The sequence below is a fragment of the Penicillium subrubescens genome (assembly GCF_028828155.1).
Source record: "Penicillium subrubescens strain IBT 31985 chromosome Unknown utg000001l_segment0_segment0, whole genome shotgun sequence".
Taxonomy (NCBI): Eukaryota; Fungi; Ascomycota; class Eurotiomycetes; order Eurotiales; family Aspergillaceae; genus Penicillium; species Penicillium subrubescens.
In genome coordinates, this window is record NW_026643151.1 from 948,447 (window position 1) to 965,730 (window position 17,284).

A 17,284-nucleotide genomic window follows, 5' to 3' on the forward strand; every position below is an offset into this window, starting at 1 on the left:
GTAAGCTTGGTTGTCATCACTCAGTGGATTCTATGTCGTACACGACTCGGTATGGAGAAGAGCTACAGTGGGATCAAAGGAATGATCATACCTATGCTGCGCCCGACGAGAAGCTCATCCAACCCATCAGATACAGCTCTCGACCCCGGGGATGTAGCACGTTACTTGGTGCCTCGGCAGGGTATGTATTATACGGAAGATTGTGGTTTTGGCCCCAATTGCGAAGGATCATGATTAAGGATTCTTTCGGGACGGGCCAATTATCACTCAGTTACATAGAGAGTTGCTGCCTGTCTGCATGGTTTACCACATCTACGACCAGCATAGTCATACTACAGGCTATTCCCGTATATTCGAGGAATGGAATCAAGTCTAGGAATGAGCTTAGGTTAACTACCCAGGAACAAAGTCTTAACTAAGCCATACCTCGTGCCCTGCTCATCCATTGTCTTACTATTATTAAGATCGATTATCACGATCGTCCTCATCGGCGTCACAGACGCGCCACGCCCCAGTTTTATTTTTGCTTTGATCGCAATCTTTCATTTCGGGGACCCAGGCCCAGAAGAGGTTCGTGGTGCGGTGCAGGGACCAACGGGCATGGACACGATTTGGGATAGGCGATAGGCGACCGTACACGATGTGCATTGTACTCCATGCAGTAGAACTACTCGATCGGAGATACACCGCAAGGCGACCGATGCGGAGAAGGACAATTGACGATGTCAAGGTTGAACCTATTCAACTGACAGTTTAAACTTACTTTGCAGGTTACCAGTATTGTAGTTTCAGCACTGCCGAGTACGGCAATTGAACACACCAACTAACAACAGTAATACCCTTATCCATACTTCTTCGCTCTGCTGTGACCTGTCAAGAATAAACCTTAGCTAGTTATGGACCTTCTCAAACGGTCAACTCCTGACATTGACACCGAGTTTCAAGTTCACCCGAAGTTCCAGCGTTCCAGAGGTTCCAGAGTCCAGAACAATCTCGCAAACCCAACCGATCGGCGTGTAGTTGCCCTGATAGTCACTGATACGACCGCCGATCTTCAGGTACAACGACAGTACTGAGCACTCGGGTTCATTCGCAAACCGCCGTGAATCGTGATGGATGGTCGGAGGAGTGAGTGGGGGAAAAGGAGGTCACCGAGAGTTCTAGACGAGGGGGATCGTCAGGAGTCCACTTGGAGAGACGCCCGGTGGAGAGGGCCATCGGACGGCGGCCGCGTGCGCTAGAATAAGAATAGTAAGGAGAGTACGGAGTTACAGTAGGGATCTAATACATGTTCAGGATGAAGAGTTGAGTAGTTATAGAGTTAAATATCTAGGAGAATTATTGGGTAGCCTGTGGACGTAGATATAATTTACATAGTAGGCTCTATCTAAGTGGTCACTTATTACAATTATGTATCATTTACATACAATCGCAGTTCAGCTCTCACAGTTCCTTCCTCCTTTAAGTTTCCGACCAGCCGCCTCTGAGACTCTGGCGCCGTTCTTGACTTTTTCCGTCGGGCCTCTCCCTTGTTTCGAACGCTGTTAGCTGCAACTTACTGCCCCACTGGGGCTTGTCCCACGATGGGCAATGACGAAATCCGTGGGAGTCAGTAGGCTGTAGGGCTCGCACAGTCGTGGGATATCCGAGATTATTCGGTCGTGCAGTGTATAGTTATGATTATACGAGAGATGGTGATAAATTACCTGACAGAGATGTATGATACTCCATGATTCCATGGATGAGTTCCGTCTGCTCTGGTTGGATACTCCCGAGACGGGAAGACTAGCTGGGTCCTTTCCAAAAGCGTGATCGTGTGTGGTCGTTCCCCTGGTAAGGTCAGTCACTAGATAGCTAGGCGTACCATAAGTAGACCCAAGGAACAGAACCGTAACTAATTTGATCATTTACCACAAGCTAAGAAACGGGAGAAGTAACCAACAACCAACAGAAAAAACCAACACCCCGACCAGGATCACAATCAAGCAAGCCCTATCCCCCGCATCTGAAATCAGAGACAGCATACAGTACTGTAGGTACTAGGTAGCCCAGCCCATTCGCGTATGCGCATGTCCATTCCAGACGCCATGCTCATGCTTCCCCATCATTTTTATCGCGCAAACCTACGTTCCATTCCCGATGCTATCATCCACCCAGGCACCAGGCATATAATGATATCCCCTGCGCGACCGGTGAGCTCCGTTCCGGAAATTCCAATCCTCCTGCAGGCTGCAGGTGGTGTCTAGGATGTACGAATCCTGAACCCTGGGGATGTCCGATTTCCGCGGGGGAAGCACTGGGGGCACGAGAAGAAGTCGGTTGGTGTATACGAGTTGAATTGATAATCCCTGCCTTGTGTCGGAGGGAAGTGGGAAGAACGGATACGCGAGGATACGACGGATGAACGACGGGGTTGATTGAACCTTGATCCTAGAACTTAGAACCTAGAACCTCGGGCTTTGAATATACTAGTATGTAGAGCATATGAAGTCCGGGGAAGGGCTAGAAACTAGAAATTGAGTGTATTGTACGGAAGAATCTACGGAGCTCTAGGAATTCCGGATGATTGATACTTGACGTGGGTTACGGCACCCTCCGAGATCTGCGTGTGATTTTCCGATCGGCTGTGATCGAAGTTTTACTAGGAAGGGATGGATCGCTTGGGAAGAGAGTTTATCGAGGAACGAAACATGGTCGGACTCGACGCGTCTCTGTACAGACTATAGAGTGAGACGAATATACCGATGAGGAATGACAAGTGAACTGCCGAGGAGAGCACATGTCCATAGAGAATGAGTATTGGAGCTAGTCTATGGGGTAAGCACGAGAGTACTATATCGCTTCCTACGGAGTCCATATCCATATCCTCGATACCCGATCCAGCTTGTGCAAAGAAAGCTAAATGGCCTACGGGGTTCATAGGACGATATTACAATTGCGCACTGTCCAAACTCCAGATTAATTGCACGATTACTCCTCCGTAGATTTACCAGATTTACACCGATTGCCAGATTAATTTTTTTTCTTTTTGTATTACCCCACCATCACCAGCTCTCCGGGACACGCGATGGGGTACTGTATGTACATACTTAGTACTACTGTTAGTATCTTTGGATCTCGATGGCCGGCGCTGCCCAAGCCCAACTTCCCAAGTTACAAGCCCTACTCCGGGAAAATGATCTAGTCCCAAAAAGGTGGGTGGTAGGTCCTCCGACGGTACCCTAATTAGGATGGTCGTCATGGCGCGAGTTACTCCGTACAGTAAGGACCGAGAGACTAAGAGACGGGAGAAAGTAATAAACACTGGGTTCGTTGGTACTAGTTTGAGGTCGCTAAGCAGATTTGGTACATAACCACTCACTACAGTTGTAGTGTAGCCTAAGTACTCCGTACAGAGTAAATTAATAACGACTGGTACACTACGGAGTCCTTACTAGTACTTCAGTAACTAATTCCTCTGGTAGGCTAAAAGACACTCCAAATTGGCAAAACCGTTGAAACTTGACAACCCGCCCCCCGGCCGAGGCTACGCTAGCGACGCGGGGAAGAGACACCAGCACACCAGCGAGCGAATAGCAGGGCTAGATGGCGCATTTTGAGAGATATTTAGGGGGAATAGGAGGGTAGGGTGTGATTTGTTTCGATTCGAAGGATTCGGATTCTATGGAATAAATGAAATGCATGAAGTCAAGGGAGAAAAGAAGCCCATGCGCATTCCTATCACAAGCAGAAGAGTAAGGGAACCTCATTTGAGGATGTTAGGGGAAGAAATGAGAAACCTCGGATGGCGTTGTCGGTAGAGAGTGTACAGAGTGCAGGAAGTGCAGGTACATGCAGGCAATTCAATTGTCTGTATTTCCAGCATGCATATACAGTATACTTGTTCCTGGTTAATTTTTTTCGGGAGGTTGCGTGTTGACTATTTAGTCTACCTGTCAAGACTTGAGAAAAATAAGAAAAGCAGGAAGGAGGATCGTCACTGTGAATATTATTATGACTATGATTATCCTCCTTCCTATGATCTAGACACGTACTCAATTCCTGTCACGGTACTGTACCGGATGGTTCTTCGTTCTCACGCCGATACTTACTCGACCGGGTTAAGCGGGGGCTCCACCATCCAAACACGTTCCGAGGGAAGTCGCACGAAGCCCGATTCTGTTCGGTTCCATCGGGTTGGGACTATTCTTGTGTGACAGTATTCCTGCGCGAGATATTATGATAGATAGTATTATATACAGTAGATATAGATATGGTGTGATAGTAATAGTATAGAGTATAGAGTATATTATAATCCTCTAGGCTAGAACCAAATAATAAACAATAGTTATCATCAATCACTTCTTCGTCAGAAACACGGCTGGCAGCATCTCTTTTTTTTTTTTGTTAGTTCCTGTGCAACGGTCGAGCCCTCAAATCATCGCGCGGCGCCCCTGAACGTTGGGTTCCACCGGGGCTCCGTTTCTTGTCTGGATTTATCCTGCTGGGGGGATCCTGGATACTTCATTTCTTACTGTAGTTATACTCTGTACGGAGTCTGTACCACGGTAAATAATAACAATTAAATTATTATTATTATTCTCATTTTATTATTATTTCCATACAGGCACGTTCTCAGATCTCGATGGTACTCATACGGTGTCCTCCACTCTAGAGTAACTGTACTATCTTTTGCCTATCGTGAGAGTTCTTATTATAACTCCGCCCTGACCCAATCTTTTAGTCTCTCCCTCCTCCTCCTCCCGAAACCTCTTCACGATCATTCATTCATTCTATCTTCTCGACGTTCCCTCTTTCCCTCTTTCCTTCAATCGCCCACGGGGAAACACCCCTCAAAAACAACTCTTCAAACTCTCCCCGTTGCGCCTCGAAGCGGGTTCAAAACAGCCTCAACATACCATGAAACCACACCAATTATTGGTGCTTCAGCCTGTTCGCACATAAATTGGGGGACCCCAATTGAGTCCACCCGTCCCTAACCTCGCTCACCCCAAAAAGGACGCCATCCAGCCCCAATTGTCTCTCAATTCCCCTCGTATCCGATCCAATATCTTCTGGTCTGCTGTGATTCAGATAAGACCCTCCCAAAGGAACCACAACCGAGACAATTGAAACCTCGACTATCATGTCGCCATACTCACGTGTGCCCGGCTACTGGGACGACGACCAGTCTAGCCACAGTGATCCCCCGTCTACCCGCTCGTCCAACGACCCTCCAGAGCATGCATCTCATATTCGCTCGCGATCTACAGCTCTCGCCCAAAGTCCTAAACGATTGTCCGTCTTTAGCGGCCGCTCTAGAAGTAACACTACCACTTCGACCTCGTCGCGCCGCTCCCCGGGTTCATCTATGACTTCCCTTGATAGCTCGGTTCCGTCTCAGGACGAGCGGGCCCCCTCTGCGCTGGGTATGCGATCTGATAAGGAGCGCTCGTCGAGGTCACTGCTTGCACGTGGGAGTCGGATCCTGCGTCGACAGGGAAGCAAGATCAATATCGTCGCCACGCTGGACGAGGAGGACGAATTGGACAGGATGCCCCGGGCTGAGAAGCATGAGATGTTTGGTCGTCATCGAGGCCGACAAGTTGAGCATCGTAAGTGGGGAACTTTTCTATTTGTTTTTGGATTGCTTTTTAAAAGCAATTGACTGTACCGCGCATCCACGTTATCTATGGATTATTGAATATTGATCAATTGACTTGCATATCTCTCCAGACGAACGATTAAAGAGCATCATCTCAGATCCATTCGATTTTCACCATCTCACTCATACCAGTCCTTCACAATTCCAATCCATAGATCAGACTCGTGAGAATGATCTTGTCACGGAGTTTTCGGTGATTCGCGCTTCGCAGCGTCCTGAGGCTGGCCTCAAGGGTATCCGCGCTGATGACATTCAATTCCGCAACTTGTCCGCCGATGATCTCGCTGCCTATGGAACGGCCACTACGGTCGATGAGCCCGCGCTGAGTCCACCTGGCTCACCTGCTGCATCAGGATCGACCAGCCCGACTCATGGCCACGTGCGCAGGGAATCTCGTACTCATGAGAACTTCTCTCGGCCAGTCTCAAGATATCCACGATCATGTCCCACGACACCACCTCCCCCAGCAGTGTCAGAGGTCCCCGCCGAGGAAGGCATGGAGCCAGCCCCGAGAGCCATTGATGAGATCCTGGGATTGAACATTGTGCCAACGTATCCCGAGTGTATCGATTCCGAGCGATCTTCGTCTGCTCAACTGCAATTCAGCCCCAGTCTTGCTGATGAGATGACCGCCCGTACCTCCTCTATCAGCAGCAATTACAGTCTTGAAGAGGTTCCCGAGGAGGAAGAGGAAGGAACCAGGTTATGGGATAGCCCCGAGGCCAGCACTGGTACTGCGCACTCCCGCTCTACCTCGCACATAAGTCCCGGTACAGTTCCAGCTCCACCAGCCTCTCGCTTGACAGCTCCCAAGGCCCCGCTGTCCATCTTCGTGGCCGAAGAGCTCTCGCGCAAGTTCTCTGAAGCTCTGGGCTCGCCAACACTGCCCCAGACTCTGCCTACCACCCCGCCAAAAGAAGACTCCGAGGCCGCCCAGCTGGACACCACGCCTCCACCAGTTTCTGGCGTTCAACAATTCTCCTACGACGATGAGATGTATGATTCCTGGGATGCTGATATCGACTACTGCTACGAGCACGCCGCAGAGTCGACCTCCAACTTTGACTGGACGCGCACCTCGCTCGATGAAACCCGCCCTCAGATCGGCATTGCCGGCACAGAGGAGTCCTGGGGCCTCTCCGTACCCCATAAACCCACCCGACACCTCCAGCCCAGCCCATTGAGCACCTCTACCCTGGCAACGCCAGACCTCGACTCTTCCTCCGCACGCTCAACCCAACCACCTTCCGCCGCAACACCCTCCACAGAGTATGAGCGTGCCTTCATCCGCGGTCCTACAGACTACTTTCACCCCGTCTCCTCCTCCGTCCTCTCCAAACAACTCAACCAAGACATCCTCTATGAGGACTTTCTAGACGCCGACGCCGACGCCTCTTCAGACCGCCACTTCCCCTTCGCTCCAGCCGGAAGCAGTATCCAAAACGCCTCTCCACGCTCTAGCTTCTCCCCCATCAGCAAATGCAACTCCCAGGAAAGTCTCATGCTCTCCCGCGCCGCGAGCATCGTCCGGAAACACCGCTCCTCCGTCTCGACCACCTCCGTCCCAGAACTAGTTCACTCGCTGTCCAGCTCTCGCGAACTCATGCCAACAGACCGTCTCAGCGCTGCGGAAATCCTGGCCCGTCCGGCTTCGAGTTCTCTGCATCGTCAGACGAAGAGTTTGGCTGAGGCGCATCTGCTCATGCATGCTGATAGCAGTGCTAGTCTGGCGAGTGCGGAGACGGCTCCGGCTGCGTTGCATGATCGGTCCAAGAGTATTTCTGAGATTGAGAGCGAGGATGTTGTTGCTATGGCTGTTACACCTCCATTGCCGGCTGTGCCGATGAAGAATCCCAATCGTAAGAAGAGTCGGACGACTTCTTACTCTCTTTTCCCTACGCCCGCGAATTGAGTTCGCCTGCGTTTCTCTCCCTCTTTTCCCCCTCCTTTTCCTTTTCTCTCTTTGATTCTGCTTTTGGAGCTACTTGGAAGACAAAATTCGTGGTTGCATATTCTGCCATTTTGTTTTTCGTCTCGTTTCTGCTTTTACTCTCTGTCCGTGATAGATCGATCTCCATGAGTCCATGACCCCCTGCTACATTTCCTTGTCTTGTCTCGTCTCGTTTTGTTTGAACACATCCCGTCGTTGAACTTTTCTCCTTTCCCGTCTCTGTCTTACGAGGTCTACGTCTCTGTATACCTTGAACCTATCCATCTGATCTGTCTACAAGCACATGTTTTATACGCGCTCTCGTTATCCTGATTTCCTTTGCCTTTGCTTTTACCTCGGTCTTTCTGTTTGGCCATCTGTCCCATCAATCCGTCGTTTGCAATTTCCCTTTTGTCTTGTCTTATCTTGTTCGATGCATTTCTCAGCGATATCGGTATCGGTTCTGGTTCGGTGTCTGGAGGCGGGGTGGAAAAGCCCGGAGAAAAAGCAATTGGAAAAAAGAATATCTTTTTCTGGTTTGGTTTTGGTATGGATTGGATTGGAGTGGATTGGATTGGGCTTATCTTCATCTTCATCTGGTTAGATGCCTGATTCTGGTTGTTGGATGTCTGATTTTTGATTTTGATTGAATCATTCGCTATGCCTAGCCTAGCCCGGCCTGGCCTGGTCTGGCTCTTGTCTCTTTCTCTTTTTTTTTTGCCGCTGATGTTAGCAGCTCTTTTGAGTTTCTTATCTTATAGAGTGGCGGTATGGCGAATGTCATATCCCAATGTATGCCTGTGAATGGCGCAATAACCATTTACTTTTCGCATCGTAATTCGTATCGCATTCTAAGTGACTGGGAGGGGACGGGATATCGTAGGGCTGATCACAAACCAGATCTGAATCTAGAATGGATCTAGATCTGAATCTGAATACCGATCTGGTAAATGCTATCTCTCTTATCGCGTACGTATGTATCTTTGTTCCTGGCGTATTCGCTAGTATGCTAGTGTAGCCGGCATTTGCCGGATAAGTTAAAGATGAAGTGTGATGGGGGATGTGGAGTGCAGATGGCGATGGTCAAATGACTGTAGGGCTGGAAAGTAACTACATCACTATGAGCGCTATGAGGAAGATGGTAAGTGAGGATAAATGTCTTGTATTGGTAGTAGTATAGAGACGTATAGATCTATTTGTTTGAAATGATTGTTAGTGGTGCGTGGAGATGGAGTCCTTTAGGGTTAGTCGAATGTGTGATTGAGTGAAGGCTTATGAGATAAGAGCACTAAAAACTTTATTGTATCATATCTCTTGAATAGTTTTTTATACTTCTTCTGGCACGAGATATTAGTTCAAGAAGTGCGGTTGAGTAGTTCCTTTGTCAGAGTCCATCCTGCTGGATTCCATAGATATGCATCACGTGATACAAATGGTCTTTCTTATCTTATCGGATCCACCATCTACACGTTTGACAACTTCTTGACGTGACCTTCCACTCACTCACAACGTCAAAACTCGATGCCCCAGCCATGGCATCCCCTCCGCCATCAAAGGCCCTGGCCAAGCGGTCAGATGGCCAGCTGATGCCTCCCCCACCACCACCTAAACGAATCAAACGCCCCGCAACCGTCCTCGACGAAGACATCTACACCAACACACTCTCTCACATCATCGCCCGCGATTTCTTCCCCGGTCTATTAGAAACACAAGCCAAGCAGGAGTACCTCGATGCGCTAGACTCCAAGGATAAAGCATGGATTACCAGCTCCAAGAAACGACTTGCAGATGTTATGCGCACGCCGACACCGGGCTCAAATGCACGACGGAAGACAGACTCGGGCTCTGTGGCGGGTACACCGATGCATTTCCCGGCCGGTCGATCGGATGAAACTCCCCTTGGATGGGGAGGGGATACGCCCATGTCTGTCGCATCTACTGCGACTTCTGCCACGACGAGTCAAGGCCGGGATATCCCCGATGTCTCGAACATGGGATTGACAACCTTTCAGGCCAAATATACCAGTGAAGACAACGAATCCTTCAACAAAGTCCTCGACAAACAAAACACAAAAAAGCGCGAGAAATATGCTTTTCTTTGGAATGATAATAAGATTCCCTCTGCGCGTCAGATCGCCCATCACCAGCGGGAAGTCAAGCGCATTACTGCGGCAGGTGGCAACCCGGAAACCAGCCTCGTGAAGCGGGATGATTCCGAACCCGCTATCAAAACAGATCTCGACGCACGCCCAGCAAGACCTGATGCCTGGAAATCCCGCCCAGACAACGGGCTAATGTTCCTCCCATCTTCAATCGAAGATACCCACGAGACACTCCACCAACAAGCAGAGGCCGCCTCCCGCGCAGGTCCAAAACGAACACTCTATCAAAATACCCGTCTACTCGATGTAGACGCTGCCGCTGCAGCAGACGCTGCATCATCCATCCCAGCTTCACCCTCATTATCCGCAATCAAAGATGCCATCGCCGGCCGACCACATCTCAGTGAATCCGAAGCCTCCGCAGTCCCAGGCGGTGAAACACCCCGCGTCAATGGCTACGCCTTTGTCGACGAAGACGAACCCGAACCCGAGCTGGAACCCGGAGATCAAGATCCCCTTGAAGCAGACTGGCGTCTCCTAGGGAGATCAGCAGATACAACCCCAAACCCCTTCCAACTCCGCGAAACTCGCAAACGCGAGGCTTTACACTACCGCATGGTCGATCGCGTCTCACGCTCTAAACGCGCGGAAAAAGCAGCCCGTGCCATGAAAACGCCTGTTACTGCTACCCCGCGCTTTGCTAGTAGTCCGCGCCTGGACTTTGGACTTCGTGGGACGCCTGGTGGTGTAGGGGTTGGACCTGGTGGTCAGGGTAAGATGCTGACGCCCGCGGCGCATAAGTTGTTGTCGCAGGTTGGTGGGAGTACGCCGCGGGGATTAGGGTCGGGGGAGGGGAAGGGGAAGTCGGGGTTGGGGAATATGTGGACTCCGACGCCGCGCCGGAAGTAGTAGGGGTACTTATGGATTATGACTTATGATATCAATGGTTGGGATGGGCGTTTCTTTTGTATAGATGGGGGGTTGTTAAAGTGTCCACTCCGATGAGACCAATAGACAGTCAGCGTGCTGTTTCATCCCCATAAAAAGACATACGATGCCTCTGTAAATGTAGTATATCATTGTGGACTTGAGGGTGGCTGCATGATCCGCATATGGTAGGAAGCTCCTAAGGGCTCTAACAGTTCTGTATTCAAAATATCTCCTCTAAGTAGCTCACATTGAATAGTCCGATACAACAATTATGTCCTTCAAACACAAACACAAAAACAAAATCCAGTACCTTGACTTTAGATATGCATGAATCTAGACTCAAGTAGTTGTATAGTTGTACACTCGGAGAAATCGGAACCAGGAAACGGACATACCCGAACTTTATCCTATCCGGCCCGATCTCGGGACTTCCACCAACTTCATGGAGTATTTCTTGATCTGCCCGAAAAACCTCATTTTCTATACTGGACCTGCAACCTTGAACATCTATTGTATAGTCTCATATATTATGTAATCGGTAAGTATAATCCTATCCATGGTTAGAGCAGTTGCTAATTCGGATCAGTGAATAAAATCAATCATCCATTATTCGGGTTAGAGCAATAAACCCGAGTCCCGACAATCCAACATCCAAAGGAACTCATTGGATCTGGAAAAGACTACATTTCAAGTCTTGTGAACCCAATCTTTCAAGTCAATATGAGTATTGGCACAGACACCAACCCTGAACAAACACCAGCACCGTCACTGTCATCTTCTGCAGCGTCAGCCAAGGGACAGCAGCCCGAGGGTGATAATGCCACCACCGGATCGGGGGCAAATTCAACCTCGAGGACCGAAGCAAGTCCAGATGCAAAGGCCGATTCAAGCCGTGAGTCTAAAGACTCGGAATCAGACTCAGACTCAGCACAAATAAATTCTACATCATCGCTGTTAGCATCACTCTGGTCACCTATCAGCTCTTTACTCCAGAGTTCAACTTCGCCCTCAACTACCAACTCTGAACAATCAAATAAAAACCTCTCAACATCAACACCATCAATTATCCAAGAAGTGGAAAAAGAACCAGAACCATACTACACCCCCTCAGAGGTCCCGCTCTTCAAAACCCTCCAAAAAAAGCGGTTGAGCGGAACAAGAACAAAACAACTTCTCCGCGCCGCATCCCGCGCGTACAATGATCCGCCGCCACCGCCGGAATTGGGGAGTTGTTGTGGGAGTTCGTGTGATCCGTGCGTTAATGATTTGTGGAGGGAGGAGAGGGATGTTTGGAGGGGGAGGTGGGGGGATAGAAGAGTTGAAGATAAAAGTGATCAAAAGGGGGATGAGGGGGTGGGGAGTAATAGGGGGAAGAAGGAGTTAGACTGGTGATTTGATTGATATGATATCCTTGATATAAAGTTGGATGGAGTTGCGTGTGTGGTTTGATATAGAGAAGGGAATGCATGTTGGCTAGGTATGGTCCTAGAGTAGAGGGATGTGTTGGATACTGCATGTATAGAAGTTTTGTACATAGAATGCCTTTTGGAGTATCGTAAACTAAGCATATTTGGTTAACTCGGTATATCAAGAAGGTCCCGTACACTATTTCAGCAGCCGAAGAATGTAAAAGTGTAGTCAAAGTGGTATCAATCAGATACCAAGATCAATCAATATTCACAACCAAATTCAAAAACGCTCAAAATGCATCTCATATCTACAAAAGCATTCCCACTGCAAGAACCACAATCACAATCCCCCAACCAACCCCCACCACCCCCCTCCCAGCACCACTCAAATAATAAGCCGCCCCCAAATAACTACAAGTAATATCCCCATCCCCATTCCGATACCCATAACTAGCATTCAACCACTCCCCCTTCGGACACCCAAACCCAAAAGTCGACGGACAAGACTTAACAAGCGTATAACAAATATCCTGACAAGGCAGAATCTCCTTATACGGCCCCGGTTGAATCTGCGAATCAATCAGCGGATTACGACTCGCGTTCGTCACGGCGCTTTGCCTGTAAACGCTGTCCTCCGGTAACGAAGACCCGTTTATAAAGTTTTGCCCCGCGTTGCGGACTTGCAGGTATGCTGCGTTGGAGGTGAAATCTTCGCAGCGTGGGATTGATACGCTGCAGAGCCATTGTTTGTAGGCTGTTGCGCAGTCTGTGCAGTCGACGGCGAGGGAGTACATTGACTCGGGTTCGGTGGTGCATTGGACTTGTTGGAGGCTGTTGTTGAAATTGGCGTAGTAGGTTGAGGCGTAGGTATCGTAGATTGTGCGGAGTTCGGAGACGTTTTTGCGGTGGGGGTTTGCGGGGACCGCGTAGGCGACTTCGGAGCAAAAGGTTAGGTTGAAGAGGACGGCGCAGTTGTCATCTGCATCAAGGGTGTTAGTGGGGAGGGTCTTGAAATGGACTTGAATCTTCGGGGTTATTGGGGACAAGGTATACGTACCTGCTTTCGTGCTGAAATTCATAGCCTTCCACACTGAGCCACCACCTCCAATAATCCCATTCCCGGATTGAGTCGAGTTGCCCACCATAGCGAGGATGCCATTGTACGTAGAACTCCGGTTCAACCCCGTGATATAGAATTGCTCCTTGGGCTTATTTCCCAGTCCACGAGAAGTCATACCCATTTCAGTGGAGTTGCTGATCCGGCCCAGAGTCGAAAGTCGGTCCAGCGCGCAGAATGAGCGCTCTAGTCCTGCCAGCGCCGTATTGTTGATGTTATGCGCGAACATGGTGTACGGTGGATTCAACTTCATCCATTCTTGGTAATTGGTCGAGTTCGGCTCGGATTGAGTCAGGTTATTCGTCACAAGCAGGGCGGCTGAGACATCGGCGTCGATGAAGTAGAGGAATGAGTCGTCATCGTGGACGCTGTGAAAGGGTGCATCGATCGAGGCAGCGATTTGGTATTCGTAGTTCCCGGAGAACGTGGTCGAGTTTGGCGCTACGATGCCGATGAAAATGTCACTATCCGTCGTGATGTTGGCAATCGCATAACCACCCTCCGCGGTAATCATGGTCTGGCGGCTATCATCCTTGCCAGGACCGGGCTTTTCCAGAGATTCATCCGTCGAGTAGTAGATCTGTAATTGAGGGAACGAGCCGGGAACAGTGCTACTACTATTCGACGTTGGCGTACGACACGTCGTCAACGATAGATAAACCGTCGTTTGGTCGCGCTTAGTCAACGTCTCAACTTGTTGTCGTTTCCGCAGCTCAAGCTTGACATCGTCATTCCCCTTCACACTCCGGGAGTCCAGACTAGCCGGTAACGTCGATATCGTAGTCGCCTGCTGACCATTCACCACCTCCTTGGTCACGAAGAACCATTGTATAGCGCCAATGTCCAACATCGAATTCTGGAACTGGTTGTTACCCAGCGACTTTGCATCGCTGGGATATCCCCTCCGCACAAGGTCCAGCTCGGCAGTTTCCCCATCTCCAATCACATTATCTCGTAGTTCGAGTCCATTGAACGAGTCCAGCGCAATAGGGAAGCCTGCCCCGTCGCTGATGATCGGCCCGCCGATCAGACTGCTCTCCGTGCTGTGTGGGATGTCCGCGGCATGGCTGGTCGAGGCATGCGCGAGGCCTAGCAGTAGCGGGTTGAGTGTGCCGAGGATCGTTGCAGTCAGCAAGTACTGCAGGGCAGCGTGTGGTTGTCGCATGGAAAGTTGACTTCGGGGGGTTGTCAGGGCGCGGGATTGCGCATGGAGATGTGTTGTTCAGGTCGGAGGCGCATGTAAGATAGGGATAGCTTGGCGAGTGGTATGCTGGAAAAGTGTTACCAGACGCGACCAGCTTGTAAGCCTCTTCCTGAAAGACGAAATGTTCTCTGCTGCATGTAATCGGCTGGTCAGTTTGGTGGAGGAGGAACTGTTTCTAATCGCGGAAATAAGCCTTATCGGATTGTTGTTGCCTTGATGCCTTGGCGGCTGCCACTGACGCGTGGCTAGTGAAGTAAGTCTTATAGGCCAGTCTAGATTCATGTCAACAGAAGAAATGATTCCTTTTGAACTAGTAGCTCCGATGGAGAGTGTACGATCTCTAATATCCAATGCAATCATGTCTATTTCCAAGTATTCACATATGCAAAAAGCAGAATTGTAAGTGATGCCAAAATGTACTCGAAAGACGACCACAGGCTCACAGAGCCGTCGTCATATCAAAAATGACCAAGATACAAACGGCACAGCCAGAGAAATGAAGTCACAGAAATGGAAAGCAAAAAGTTCAAGAAAATAGGCATCATCCACGCTCTCTCTCGCCAAAAGAAAAATCTCCCCCGTGCACATCGTTAGACCAATTTCTGCCACCTCGCTAGGCACATGCTGACAACCACAATGGCTCCCATCACACCCATGATACCAAAGAACCATCCCAGGCCCCCATCATCCTTGCCAGGTACATTAACGTTCATGCCGAAGAGACCGCAGATCAGATTCATCGGGACTAGAATCGTCGCGATCAAGGTGACCTTGCTCAGAACCTTGTTGACGTGGTTGCCCAGGACGAGGTTGGTCACATTCAACTGGGCCAGGTAGTTGGTGTGCGAACGGCTGAGCATCTTCTCAAAGTGAGCCAGGTTGGACATCATGGTCACGACGTGATCCTGAATATCACCCAGATACAGACCAATGTCGCCGCGAGGCGTCACCGAGTACTGCTCATTGCATCGCTTAGAGAAACCGCGGATAACATCCGCCTTACCACCCAAGAGACGCATCAGACTCATAACCTTCTTGCGGAGACCGCCAATGCGTGGCAGGAAGGACTCAAAGTCGTCAACGCGGGCGATGAACACATGGTCTTCGATCGCCTCGGACTCAAGTTCGACATCCCGAATGACGGGACCAAAGCTATCGACGATATCGTCGATCATGGCGTAGCAAATCCAATCACTGCTGAGCGAGACATAATCGCGCAGCTTTCCAATACGCTTGCGCACATTCGAGGCGTGCGGGTTCTCCACAAACGAGAACGTCAGCACTCCATCCCGGAAAACAACCATGTAAAAGTTGACCGGCTCCAAAAACTCCTCACTAGTCTTGTCCATCTGGTAGAAGGTGCGGAAACAGACAAAGTAGTACTGTTTGAAAAGTTCCACCTTCTCACGCGCCTCCTGTGTCAGAATATCCTCCGTGGTAAGCGGGTGAATCGAGAACGCCCGCGAAATGGCACCGAGCTCCTCCTCCGTAGGGTTAACCACATCCAACCACCACACACCACCTTCCGGGCCCAGCTGGAACAGGTCGCGGAAGCTGTCACCAGGGAGCACCAAATCTCCGAGTTCGGCGGCGTGCACGGTAGTCTGCGATTCGGACGAGAAGAATCCAAAGCGCATGGGCTCGTTAATGTTGGGGAGCGTCTCAACCAGCTCCTTCTCGTCCAGCACCTTGAGCTTCTTTTCATCCACCTCGTCACACGCGTCGCAAGTATCCGACGAATCGGCTGAATCAGCCTTCTTGAAATCCTCCAATTCAGGACTCTTCACACCCGGACGCAGATCGTAGAAAATTCGGGGCTTCTTGCTCTGAGAGCTCATGCTGTGCTTGCGGCGGCAGTTATTGTTACCCGTAACAACCATGTTTTGCTGGTTCAGAGCAACAAATTCCTCCAATTCCTCATAGTCAATTACCGGGATACGACCAGGCTCGTCATAGGTGATCGGAACACCGGGCTCCTCTGGGGCGATAACAGAGATGTCACCAGGCGGAGGTCTGATGGCACTGGCGTTGCTGAAGGTTGGACGGCGCGCATGGGTGCCCCCGAAACGGTACGCTGCAGCAAAGCCTCCAGATCTGGGGGCGCATGACTTTCCAGAGTATTGGCACGCTCACGACGACGAGGGTCCGCGAAAGCATCGACCGAGTTAGGTGGGGATGAAGACCGCGCCGATACGGATGAACTGCGGGACAAGTTGCCTCCCACGAGGTCCTGCTGAGCGCAGCTGATGCGGCGAGGCGTGTGGTAATTCGCCGCGGGGTCGACCGAGAAACGTCGGCCTATTCCAGGTGCGTCATGCTCCGAGCGATCATCATCAATCACGGCCTGTTCAAAGTCTCGAAAGACGGGAGCGGCTTCACGTAGTGCATATTGCGCTTGCAACAGGTCGGGACGCTCGGGCACCATCTCGCCTCGTGGCCCCTGTTGAGCAGCAGTGTTCTGGCAGCTCAGTGGTTCTTCTTGCGGGGTCTCGATGCGGGGGGCATTGACGGCGTTCAAGTGGAAGCGGTGGTCATCCAACTCAGGGACCGGGGTACTGTACCGGGTCAGGCACACGTCCTTCTCGGAACGGTGGCTGCTGGACATTGTTGCGGTGGTGTCTTGTTTTCTGGTGGATTGATATCCTTTTTTCCTTGAGAGGAGAGGAGAAGGGAATTGGAAGGGGGGGGGGAAGGAGGGTGAATCGGATTGATCGAGTTCAAGTTTAGCGCGCCAGGTTGGGCTATTTGATTTCCCTTGATATGGGAAAAATGTCGATGTCGACTTTGGTTTTGGTGTTTTGGGTTGAAATTTGATATTGCTTTGTCGGCAGCACGAACAGCCACAGAACGTAAGCCGGTGTTCTTTTCTGATTTAAAAGGACCGTGTTATGGGAAACGGGCCTCCATCCATGAGCCAGACCCTTCACGAGGGTCTGGCGTTCCCGACG

At 50.3% G+C, this 17,284-nt stretch overlaps 5 protein-coding genes across 5 annotated transcripts; 3 read left to right on the top strand and 2 right to left on the bottom strand.

Moving 5' to 3' along the window:
* Positions 1–4,693: 4,693 nt before the first annotated feature.
* On the top strand, positions 4,694–8,375 carry N7473_000290 (uncharacterized protein). The gene is made up of 2 exons (XM_057146230.1): positions 4,694–5,594; positions 5,716–8,375. Exons 1-2 carry the CDS (start codon positions 5,126–5,128, stop codon positions 7,554–7,556), a joined length of 2,310 nt encoding a protein of 769 aa, XP_057014116.1. The 5' UTR covers positions 4,694–5,125; the 3' UTR covers positions 7,557–8,375.
* A 731-nt stretch (positions 8,376–9,106) lies between these two features.
* N7473_000291 (splicing factor ESS-2 family protein) lies at positions 9,107–10,585 on the top strand (the record flags this gene model as incomplete). Its single annotated transcript, XM_057146231.1, has 1 exon — positions 9,107–10,585. One exon carries the CDS (start codon positions 9,107–9,109, stop codon positions 10,583–10,585), a length of 1,479 nt encoding a protein of 492 aa, XP_057014117.1.
* A 741-nt stretch (positions 10,586–11,326) lies between these two features.
* On the top strand, positions 11,327–11,631 carry N7473_000292 (uncharacterized protein; the record flags this gene model as incomplete). The annotated part of the gene is made up of 2 exons (XM_057146232.1): positions 11,327–11,498; positions 11,600–11,631. 2 exons carry the CDS (start codon positions 11,327–11,329, stop codon positions 11,629–11,631), a joined length of 204 nt encoding a protein of 67 aa, XP_057014118.1.
* Positions 11,632–12,323: 692 nt separating this feature from the next.
* On the bottom strand, positions 12,324–14,297 carry N7473_000293 (MID1 family protein; the record flags this gene model as incomplete). The annotated part of the gene is made up of 2 exons (XM_057146233.1): positions 12,324–12,994; positions 13,073–14,297. 2 exons carry the CDS (start codon positions 14,295–14,297, stop codon positions 12,324–12,326), a joined length of 1,896 nt encoding a protein of 631 aa, XP_057014119.1.
* A 629-nt stretch (positions 14,298–14,926) lies between these two features.
* On the bottom strand, positions 14,927–16,941 carry N7473_000294 (magnesium transporter CorA family protein; the record flags this gene model as incomplete). Its single annotated transcript, XM_057146234.1, has 2 exons — positions 14,927–16,410; positions 16,470–16,941. 2 exons carry the CDS (start codon positions 16,939–16,941, stop codon positions 14,927–14,929), a joined length of 1,956 nt encoding a protein of 651 aa, XP_057014120.1.
* Between the last annotated feature and the right edge of the window lie 343 nt (positions 16,942–17,284).